Source organism: Mytilus californianus, unplaced genomic scaffold (assembly GCF_021869535.1).
Source record: "Mytilus californianus isolate M0D057914Y unplaced genomic scaffold, xbMytCali1.0.p SCAF_140, whole genome shotgun sequence".
NCBI lineage: Eukaryota > Metazoa > Mollusca > Bivalvia > Mytilida > Mytilidae > Mytilus > Mytilus californianus.
This window is the reverse complement of record NW_026262627.1, coordinates 20820-33553: the sequence shown is the minus strand read 5'-3', so window position 1 is coordinate 33553 and position 12734 is coordinate 20820. Positions and strand designations below refer to the sequence as shown.

The following is a 12734-nucleotide window of genomic DNA, read 5'->3' as shown; positions in this document are numbered from 1 at the left end:
TCAGCGGAAGTGCAAACTTGTCCCGGAGACTGTTTAGGTTTGAAATCCATTTCCTTTGAAATGCTTTTCATCTTTTTGTAGTTGATTTGGCTTTCCAACTGTTTTCATTTTAAAAGCGCCAGTAATGGTGTACTAAACTATCATAAGCCAGATATCTGATTAGTTGTCACAAAAATCCAATAAAAAAGATGTAAGTTTGGCAAAATGATCCAAAATCTTCCGACCTGGATGAACGGGCCTGGGAATTTCAACTGCAACTAAGAAATGAGGATTATACAAGTTGGATAGGGGCAGACATTTTGCCTTGCAACAGGCCACCGGGTGTCCCTACAAAAATTGAAAAAAAATGTCTTGTAAAGATATAATTAAGTGACGGTGATATCGCCGGATAGGTGTAATTATTTAATTGTATTACTTTTTTTATTTATTAAATCATATTTTCGCTCTCCAAAAATCTTTTTTTGTTTTAATTAGCAAAAAATGAGTTGCATCTCAACCTATCTTGCACCACCGGTCTCCCCCCCTTCCCACCCCAAAAATAAGGCAGAAAAAAAAACCTACACCCACTCACTCACACAACGTTGCCCTTACATGTATACCCACACAAGTATCCCACCGCCTTTTGATAAATGCACACTTAGCGAGAGAGTATAAAAAGTCAGGTTTGACGTCATTGATCATTTTCATCCTACCAAATACAAGATTAATTTTTGTGAATTTGTACAATTCAATTTCACACGTTTCACTCTTAAACTTCCTCATTCTATATTTCCGTTACTGACATTACACAGGAAAAAACAATCAAATGATTCATATGTCGGTACAAGCAATACCCTATCGGCAAACCGAGTACTTTTCACCACACTTGACTTTTGAAATTTAATATGAAAAGCACTCGAGCGTTTTGTTCTATATTTAGAAAGTTTTAACTTCCTTACATGGCGAACTATCAAATGATTATATTGTAAACGAGGAATTTATTATTTCAAAGGGTAAGATAAATGTTTATACTAATGATCCATTGAATGTGTAAGTTAAAACAGATCATATTATTTTTATGATGAAGTCAATGTTCAGTATTTCAATTGTTTAATGACACATTTAACTATTTTACCTGTATTATTATTCAAGGTGTGTAAATGATATCATAATTACACATAAATTACCCACTCTTTTTTCGAAAGATTAAAACTGATCACAAAAACAAATGATTGTCTCTCGTTATTTTACACGAACGGCCTTTACCACATGCAGTTGAACATTTCAATATAAATGTTGTTGTTTTTTATTTGATTGTAAACATCGAGACGCAAATAAATTAATATGCTATTGTATTGCCAACCAACAGTACTGACAAATAGTATCATAATATTTATATTAAATTGTTAAAAAAGCAAAATGGCTTGTTCCTTTAAAAACAAGGAGTTCCGATAAGGGGAAATGTTTGTAGTTATTAGCTTGTACATATGACTTTTGAGAACACCTACGCACAAATCGATATATTACACAATACATGCATAATCATATTTAAAGACGATAAAATTCCATAAACTGATAGTATTTGGTTAATCGTAGAGTGAACCTTAGTGTCAGCCAATTAAAGAGATTTAGGAATGCCTCTTTTATCCGACAGAAGTCCGTAAACATGATGCATGCGTACGGAAACAACGACTTACGTGTATAACATAATATATAAGAAACACAAGTTATACAAATGTAGGTTCACCCGAATTCTACACGTAATTATTGGCAATTTGCTATTATATGGAAGAAGATGGAAAATGCCACGGATGATACTAGAAGCCTTCAAAATCTATTAAAACAATTATCCTTCTTCTAAAAAAGAAACCACCAGCCCAAACCCGTAAAATCCAAATTTTGCCTCCTTCCCATAAGTCATAGAAAAAACAAGAAGAAAGTAACTGAATCTTCTGTTGAAATTAGTGTCAACAATGTATGCACGTATTTTCATTAAAGCTTAGAACTATTTCTTCTTCCAACATTTTTAGATGAAGCGTTCATTACTGTCAAAGTCCTGAAAAGATTTCAGATTTGAAGAGGAAACCTATCTAGAAAATTTTAATACACCACCAGTCAAAATTAATAGCCTGTTACATAATTTTCAACTTTTTGATTTTAAGAACAAAGTTTGTATTATTGAAAAGCAGCATAATATTTCCCACAGAACGTAACGAATAGTTAGCGTGCAATATCATACACTAATTTACCGTCTATACTAGTATATGAGGACAAAAAGCAAGTGTATTGTCCCACGACATATCAACTATACCCCGATTTTAAGATGAGTGAAATACTGGGTTTGGAGGGGACAATAAACTTGATATTGTCCAAATAACCAGTAAATAAGTATTTCATTATTTCGTTAAAGCAATACTTTTGGAAACTATCAACCCGCGGTAAATAGCCTTTTACGGGGAAATGCTTGATTACAGTAAATAGTTCATACTGAGTGAAAAGGTTTTGAAATTATTGACCAGTACATAGTCTTTTTCAGACAATTTCGTAAAAAAGCAAATTTATTTGTTTGGAAATTTATACAGAAAATATAAACTGAGGTATAAAATATAATGCACGCGAACTTTTCGTTCTTATGTTTTGCTGGAAATATGTTGCTATTCAATAATACAAATTTTGTGCTGAAAAAATAACAAACGGTAAATAACATAATCTATAAATATAAACAAATGAGAACAACCACCGTCAAAATAAATGCAACGAGTAGGAATTAGTATGGCACCTTATATGAGTGAAAACATTCACCATTACGAGTATGTTGTGTCAATATATTGATGGGCATATTGATTAGTGTCTTGAACAAGAGAACTTCTGTAATTAAATAGTTTTGCTAATTATTACACTTGTCAGCGGTAATATTGAATTATTCGGAGTTTACTGCCTTGCAATCACACATTTGTCATTCATAACATTTTCTGTAATTGCCACATGGGTTCCTATAAATCATTTCATTACTATTATTAAATGTACAGGAATATATGCAACCTCATTAATTATTTGAATTCCTAACTTTCTGAATGTGAACGTATTTATTTTAGATTCGTGGAATTCCTCATGTGATGCTTCATACTACACACATATTTTGTACTTGTACCCTGATACTGTGTATTGCCAATTTTGGAGTATCAACAATTACACAAGGAACAGGGATAGTTTACACAGCGGATAGACGTATATGTCAAAATATAACATGGTAATATGACTTTCTTCATTTTCAAATCGATTGATGATCATTGATAACGTGTCGTAAGAAATACTTCTTGTATTTATTGATTTTCAAGCAGTCCAAGGAGACATTTCATTTCAAAAATCATAAAAAGAGGTTTAAAAAAACACAAGATATACATGTACATGTACGTACCGTTTAAATTATCGACTTTAACTTTGGATTCATGTAGTAAATATTGCCTTTTGTTGTAATCTATATAATGTGGAGGAAGCCGGAGTGCCAGGAAAGAACCACCGACCTTCGACAGGAAAACTTGCAATCCTAGTCAATAACGACCGGAGTCGAATGGATCTGCCACGTGCGGGGCTCCAACTCACAACGTCAGTGTTGACATGCTTGTAATCGCTGTACTTATTATACTATTAGGCAACAGAGGCCCCACAATGGAATATTCAATTTAAAGTAATCATCATTGGGAGGTCGTGCGTTCGATCCCGAACGGGTCACACCAATGACTTGAACATTTCTATCGGTATTATTGTATTTGTTGCTTCACCGGCTGGCAAGCTAGACTGCAACATGTAGGAAAAAAACATATACCAATTTCTTCAGTACTGTTTGCAGCATTAGTTCAATGTTAAAAACATAGTTAATAAAATCTTGCTGCTACTGTAGCAATATCTATTTTCAATAAAAGTAGATTATGCATTGTATGATTTCGAACGATTTATTTAAAGAATTGCATTCATTGCAATACAATCGTTACTGTAACACCCCATCTTGAAAGGCTACAATTTCCTATGTATATGTCTAATGTTATTCATCTGGTCGTGTAACATGTACATTGCAATTGTGTCTGTCTTAAATCAGGAACGTCTTCAGTGATTTTCAGTTTAATTTGAAGCTTCATGTTTGTTCCATGAAGTAATGTTTTATGTTGAAGTGTGCTATTTTGCCAGTCTCTGTGAATTTATTCACAATTTTGCAGGACTCGAGGCTAATTAGAGCTTGACACATGTAGACACTTGTCTTTTGATGAAGAACATATTAATTTCATCGGAAAATATCAAGACCTAATAGATAAATATTCAGTGTCTACTTCAATATAATACATGATGGTCTTGAGTTATAGATTCTAGATGCTGAAGTTGTGTATCTTTTTATTTTACTTCAGTTTTCCCTTTATTTGTCTCCGTGCCATTATGTTTCTTTTGGTCGTGTATGACTTTTGACGTGACTCCGTATTTATACATCCCACCATCGGGTTTTTCAACTTTTTAACTTTGAGCATTCCTGGCGCCGGTGGGTTCTGAGGTGCGATTCGGACTCTAAGGGTTTTTACAGTGTTGTTTCTATTTTGTTTACCCATGTATTTATCTTTATTCAATTTTCACTTAACCGACAAAGTGAAATATAGTCTCTGTGTAGGTCTGTGTAGGTCTGTGATGTATGTTGACACAGTTTTGGCTGCTTGATCTCAATTATTGTTACATTAACCTACTATGTCTCTTTTGGTTGCTCAGCCAATTTTGTCAACATAACGGAACTATATAAACAACTGTCATACAAGTGGGAGATTTAGCTATCTAATAAACCGGGTTTAACCCACCATTTTCTTCGGAAAATGCCTGTACCAAGTCAGGAATATGGCAGTTGTTTTTCACTTTTCCGTTGATTGATAGCGTTTGTTTTTGTCAGTTTTTATGGACTTCCCCTTTTTGAATTTGCCTTCGAGTTCGGTATTTTAGTTATACTTTTTTATATTAACCTTCATATTTTTGTGTTAGTCGTATTTTCATCTAATTTGCGAGAAGGTATGTTTTAAAAGGAGTATAACAAACGTTTAAAATTTTTAACATTCCAATTTTTTGTCTTATGGTGTTTAGTCTACAAAATGCGATTTGTCATTTGTATTTTCAATTTGCTCTCACTTTTTCACAGAAGTAACTAAAGTGAATTTCTATTGAGACGTATGTGTTCGATTTCCCTAAACAATTTTTTTGTTCTTACCTGTTAGATTCAATTCCTTTCGGTAAAAATTCATAATTTACAAATTTCGATAAACTAGGTTTTGAAGGTTTTTTTAATTCAATTTCTCTATTTGGCATAAAGCAGATACGTGTTCCCCAGTTTTTACTTTATAGAATTTAGAATGGAAATAGGGAATTTGTCAAAGAGACAACAACCCAACTAAAGAGCAGAAAACGTCCGAAGGCCACCAATGGGTCTTCAACACTGCGAGAAAATCCCGCACCCGGAGGCAGGCTCCAGCTGGCCCCTAAATAAAAATGTGTACTAGTTCAGTGAAAATGGACGTCATACTAAACTCCAAAACATATAAATGAACTAAAATTTAAAAAAACATACAAGACTAACAAAGGCCAGAGGCTCCTGACTTAGGACAGGCGCAAAAATGCGGCGGAGTTAAACATGTTTTGTGAGATCTCAACCCTCCCCCTATACCTCTAGCCGATGTAGAATAAACAAACACACAGCAATACGCACAGTAAAACTCAGTTTAAAAGAAGTCCGAGTCCGATGTCAAAATAGGTAGCAAAAGAAACTAAGCAAAATGACAATGATACATATATTAACAAAGGACTACTAGCAGTTACTGACATGCCATACAGCTCCAGACTTCAATTAAACTGATTGAAAGATTATGTCTTCATCATATGAAAATCAAGCAAAATCCCTCCCGTTAGGGGTTTAGTATCATACCATCATAAAATATATGAGAAGAACATAACCCGTATCATGCCAACAACTGGTTTTAGAACAAATGTGTTTATTTCCAATGCAAAGACCCTATGAGTGAATCAATATTAATACCAAAATATGCCATCTTCAATGATCTGACAACAGTATCGTAACTATATCCCTTCTGAATAAGTCTGTTTAAAGGTTTGGTTAGCTTTTGAGGTGGTGAATGCCGACATTTTTGTGCTTTGTAAGAATATTACCATAAAAAATTGGATGTGAAATACCTGAACGTATAAGATGTCTGCATGTTGATTTATATTTACGAATAATGTCCTTGTACCGATGATAAAATTTAATAAATGTTTGGACTAGTTTGTGATATCGAAAACACTGGTGTAATAATTTTTCAGTGATACAGAGATTTCTTTCGTTAAAATCAAATACAGCGTACGTTGTTACATACACGAGCGAATCGAACAAGTTGAGATATATAAACACCATGAGATGGTGACAAGGGAACGTCACCATCTGAAAATGGATAATTAACAATAGAAAATGAAAAATCATCTCTTTTATCATAAATTTTGGTATTAAGCTTCCCGTTAAAGATATAAATATCAAGATCCAGGAAAGGAAGTGTTCATTGTTAGTATTAGCTTTATTTAAAGTCAGTTCAGCAGGATAAATATCTTTAGTGTACATACTGAAGTCGTCATTATTGAGAGCCAATATATCATCCAAATATCTAAAAGTGTTATTAAATTTTTGTATCAGATGTTGTTTCGATGGGTCTTTGCTGATTTTAGTCATAAATTGTAACTCATAACAATACAGAAACAGGTCCGCAATAAGTGGTGCACAGTTAGTCCCCATTGGAATTCCGATAACTTGACGATATACGGAATCTCCATATAGCGAACAAAAATGCTATCTAGTAAAAATTCAAGGGCAGTTATAGTATCAAAGCAGGTCCAATTGACATAGTTCTTTTGTTTTTTGTTACTAAAAATGACCTAAAAGAGTTTGAACATATATATTCGCATTCTGACTTTTTAAATGCCCATATAATTAGGTGTGTGAATTTTTTCTTAAAAAAATTATGAGGCAAAGTGGTATATAGGGTAGAAAATTAAAAACTTTGAACAGATTCGAACTCCCCAATATAAGCATGCAATTTATCAAGTACTTCAAAAGAATTTTTGACACTCCAAAAGTTATTAATTCCACTATTTTCAAAAGCCTTATTTGAACAATTTATTACCAGGTTTTTAATTGTACTAAGTGTACTTGTAAGTAAAATAGACAGTTTAGTAGTGGAAAAATGGCTTGAAGACGAAATAAATCTATATTTGTAAGGTGTTTTTTGCAGCTTCGGAAGCCAGTACATAGTTGGAACTTTCATTGTATTTGGTTCTGCTTGTAAAGGGGTAGCTAAAAGTTTATGTTTGTTACAGAAGTCATTTTCCGAATATGGAGTCAGTTGGAATGTTGGTTAATTCGTGATTTCCTTTTGCAGAACCTCAATGTAAAGTTTACGTCAAACAATAATGATATTATTAGCAGCCTTATCAGCCGGGACAAAAACAAATTCCTTGGCGAGTTCTTTTAGCTTATGTTTGATATGAGAAATAGGGCTATTATGGTTGTTGTTATGAGTAAAATGTTCTTTAAAATGTTGTATACGTATATCAACTACTTGTATGTTCATTACTGAATTAAAAAAAGAATCTAAGGATTCCTTGTCAGCTTTTTCGCGTTTTATCCATTTCGAACAGTAAGTACGGAGTGAGACGTGGATGATGTTACGACACTCATTCCCATTAATAATTGACGGGGGACGATATTTAGGTCCTTTACTGAGGAATGATTTCAACTCTCGGTCACGAACGATGTTATGGTCTCCTGTTATAACATGGGAACTAGGGCCATAAATGTATTCGGAATTACTGCAATTTATGACGTAGGTGTATTGTCACTGATATTTACATCTTTACACACTTCGCTATAATTAAACACATATTTCCGGGTAAATTTTTTGTAAAAATAACAAATAAGAGGGAGAGTTCAGTATTATCAAAATAACAAGGAATTTGTTCTTTAACAGAATGATCATTAAAAATACCGGCAATGTTTATAAAATCAAAACCTTTATTGTTATATTTGATATTTTAATAAAATGTTTTTTGTGATCTTCAGGGCGATCAATTTTGGGAAACAGTTTAGAATAACAATATGCAATTATAATTTGGACGATTTCATAATTAGGACTGCAATATGGAATTGTGTTGCAATCCTCTAAAATTTGAAATAGTTTATTAACAGGTAAAGAACAGAGCTTGGTCAACAGATATTATTATACTTCATGTCAAAATGCCAGATTTTGATTGGTTAATACGAGGGTGACAATTTACTCTATCCCATGGCAAATACTCTATTACCCTTCACGGAGACGTTTGCTCAAGTGTGCGCTTTAATAAGTACGGATGATTGTTATGTACAAGGCGACATAGTTTATTACTTTGAATTTGAAATTTGATAGACAGTAATAACAGAACATTCAGTATAATAAATTAAATAACACATATCTGAGAGGGTGATAGAGCAGATTGTTACCCCTCGAAAAGACATTGTCAACCTTGGCCTCGTCTCAGTTGACAATGTTTTCTCGGGGTAACAATCTGCTCTATCACCCTCTCAGCTATGTGTTATTTATATATTGTCTACCGTTGTTTTTTGAAATAGAAATTAGGTCCGAATATTTGTATTGTTGGTACGAAATTTTCTTTGATTGCGATTTATTCTACGGCCATGAGAACGGTTTTTACAAACTGTTTTAGAAACTATATCCAAAATGTTAACAGAATCGGTTCTTGATATAATACCAATTCCCATGATATTATCATTAAGACCGAGAGGATAGACTGTCTGTAATTTTTTAATCCAATTTAATTAAATTTCCGTGATCGTACAAACTTTGAATAAGATTCCCCAGGCTGCTTATTTACTACTTCTAAAGGTTGAACTGTTAAATATTTAATAGGATGATTGTGCTTCTTAAGATGTTGATAAATGATACTTTTGAATTTATGGGGTCTTTTAAAACGATAAAGGTGTTCTTGCGTGCGTTTAGATGAATAGCGTCCAGTTTCACCTACGTACTGAATACGCAATCCTGGTTTGTTTCTTGTGAGTAAAAAGATAATGCTGTTAGTTTTTCAATTGATATCAGTTTCAAAATTTAGGGAAAATGTGCGACCGTTAAACGTGGACCTTATCGTGTTGTTGGTGGAAAGACGGGGGCATGTAAGTCATGTTTTGGCGACATGTAATTCATTTTTTGGCATGACACTTATCGATAGAAGGGTAACCGTGATTTTTATTATTAAAAATGTTAGCGATTGTAGTATTTTTAGATAAGCGATTTTGAAGAATGAGACGTGTAGATACCCTTTGAACGAGTTTAGTATTAAGTATTTTTCCATTTCTCAGTTTCATTATTTATTTTTTGTTATCCGTATTTAAATTGAAAGGAGCAAAGACTGGCGTATAGAATATGAACCAGCACACAGGAATAGAATAAAGTAAAAAAGATAAAACTGTTCGGCTAAAAACGTCAAACGCTATCCGTCATCAAGTACCCGACAAAATACGTTAACTACAAAACCAGAGGACAAAAACAAAAGACAGGATATATCAGGGTAGCGCCTGACGTCTGACTAAATAGTAGAATGGGGCTGAATAGTGAAATATGAGTTTTAAATAAATATTCCTAAAGTAATGAACATACATGTAGAGAAGTTCTCGCTCGGACACACACTCCATTATCTTGTATATTATAAGAGCATAAACCTGAAGCACGAGGAGGCACTCTACTGTCTCCACACGGCACTAAAGACAAACTATTATGTCCACTTACAATGTATATTTATACGATTGCCAATGAGACAATTCTCTACCAGAGAACAAATGACATAGAAGTTAACAACTATAGGTCACCATACGGCCTTCAACAATGAGCAAAACCCATACCGCATAATAAGCTATGAATACACGTTATCTCTATTTGTCCGCCATTACTGGTATGACGCCACAAAGGAAAAGTGATTGTTGTATGACGTAAATAGTTCAAGTGGCGCAGATTCCCAAATAGCGATAAGGTCTATGCCGGCCTGATATGACAAACGTAAAACAATTCAATCAAGAAAACTAACGGCCCTGATCGATAGTTTGGTTTTCAAAAACGTTTGCCGTACGCGAAAATCAGTTCATGGTGTGCGATTTCTAAAAAATGTTAAAACTGGTTTCTAAAGCAAACTTTTATATTTAAATTTGACAGAAATAGGATAGGATGTTAAATTAAAATTCATCTAGGCAAAACTTTTTTTATTTTTTTTGTCTCTAATTATCAGTTCTCTTCAATATCTGGTCTATAATGCAGAACTCACTATGAGTTTTTGTATCTATTCTTTTTTTTTTTTCTACTTCAAACATATTTTATTTTATATATATATATATATCTGTATGTTTTGTTATTTAAAGTATAGTAAATTTTAAGCTATTTAAATTGTTAAGGAACATCCAAATTGTTATTTCTGTTATGGTATATATTTTTATTTTATTATGTCATTATAATGTGTAAATTACTAACAAAAACTGGTTTCTAGTGCTTGATGTGAATGTATTTTTTTTTATGTTGAATGATTATGTTATACATGTCTATATGTAGAGGATGTATTTAAATTATTATGGTTCTCTTTTAAATACCGTCTTATTTTTCAATTGGAGTATGTCTCGGTGTTATAACACAAACTTCAAAAGTAGAACTTTTTTTCAACCACTCTGTGTTTATGAATAAGTTTGATAAAATGTCGAAAAAAATCTCAATTGTTTCTATTCAATTGTCCTTCCATTTTAGCAACAAGAGGGAAGTCTGCAGTAAAAATAAACTGAGTACTTTTAACATTTTACCAATTTGATTCATGGACAGAACATTCAGTATTAACATATTGGCTTACACATCCCCCTTGTTAAGGAGCATTGAAGATGACTTGACTATGGGATGCATTGTGCTGAACGTATAACCGGTTAAACCATCGAAGTGATGTGGGAGATGCTATACAAAGATACCTGGCATATAATTGTGTACACCAGACGCGCGTTTCGTCTACAAAATTTACGCAATTTAGTATTTAATCTGTGTTCTGTTATTTTCGACATCAGTCTTATAATGCAGACGATGTTATTATTCATCTCTCTACCCCGTAGTATTTCCGTAATATTTTTTCAAACCACTATTTTTAGTTTTAATAGTAAATATCTAGATTAGACTGAAAACATATACAGGATTTATTCTATGTCATAATATTTACTTCGCAAAGAGCCGCGTGAGATTGATTAATACTTATGTACCTATTATTTACTTGTTTGTTAGGAAACTGGAGAGTCATGATGTTTATGTTAACGTGACAAAGGTCGCGAGAAAGGGAGATGGGTAAGTGCAATTATTGAGTTGTACAAGCGTTTTGTTCAGATATTTGTATTTACAGCATTTGTTATTAATGAGATGTTTTTAGTATTTTATTTTCAAAGGACATGGAATATTTTCATATATTAATGCAAAATTATGACTTGAAATAAAACTAACACGTTTTACTCTTAGTTTCATCACGTATCTGACGCCATCTGGTTATTGATGGGTGGAAAATACATGTACAGAAGAGGTTAACAGGTTACACGTATGGTGTCTACTCTGGTTTGTGTCTCGCCTGCGACAAAAGTCGCAGTATGCGAAACATAAGGATAACTATCCGGCGTCGACCTGGATGATGCAGATACCTTATGTTACGAAGTTTCCGTCTGTCATATGGCCATTGTCCTTGACCTCATTTTTCATGGTTTAGTGACTGCTTGAAAAAAATTCTCACTTGTTAAGAGCTATTGGATAACTATATTTGGTATATGAGTTCCTTGCAATGTCTACATGTCTGTCAGACAGGGTTCACCTGACCTCGACCTCATTTCATGTATCAGTGATGAAGGTTAAAGCTACGTGATTAGGTCCGTTTCCCAGATACTTTAAGTAGTAGGTCAACTGTATGTGGTGTATGGAATGATTGTAAGGGGTACATGTCAGTCTTGCAGGTTTCATCTGACCTTGACCTTTTTTTCATGGTTCATTGGTCAATGTTACGTTTTTATGTTTTGGTCTGTATTTCAAGTACTATAGCAATAGGTCAACTATATGTGGTGTATGGAATGATTGTAAGGTGTACAATGTCTGTCTAGCCGGTATCACCTGACCTTGACCTCATTTTCATGATTCATTGGTCAATGTAAATTTTTTGTGTTTTTGTCTGTTTTTTCAATTACAATAAGCAATAGATCAACTGTATTTAGTGTATGAAATAATTGTAAGGTGTACATGTCTGTCTCACAGGATTTATCTGACCTTGAACTCAGTTACATGGATATTCAAAAATGTTAAGTTTATGTGATACTTGTAGTAAAACTTTTATCTTTAAGACTTTCAACATGCAATCAATGGTCAGTACAGCAGGCGAGACATTTCAGCGTGTGCACTCTTGTTATCAATATTTCCCAAACTTTTTTGTGTTTTCATTTAGAAACTTCGTAGTAAATTGGAAATTTTATATTTAGGAAAAAATATATTTTATAAATCTTAAACGTTGAACAGAAAGGCTTTGCATATTCGTATATATATATGTTTTCATGAAAGTATATGAAACTATTGATTTGGACTATCCTTAATGATGTTGACGCTGATATCAGTAATTGATATAAAACAAAATGCTCACGATTGAACCAC

At 33.2% G+C, this 12734-nt stretch overlaps 1 protein-coding gene across 1 annotated transcript in view; it reads left to right on the top strand.

Moving 5' to 3' along the window:
- The first annotated feature begins 841 nt into the window (after positions 1 to 841).
- The window catches only part of LOC127725149 (uncharacterized), a 32581-nt gene continuing 20688 nt past the window's right edge, over positions 842 to 12734 (top strand). Inside the window, exons 1-3 of the mRNA XM_052231979.1 lie at positions 842 to 992; positions 3075 to 3229; positions 11340 to 11399. Of these exons, the coding sequence (XP_052087939.1) occupies positions 3096 to 3229; positions 11340 to 11399 (194 nt within the window). The 5' untranslated portion in view covers positions 842 to 992; positions 3075 to 3095. The remainder of the gene's footprint in view (positions 993 to 3074; positions 3230 to 11339; positions 11400 to 12734) is intronic.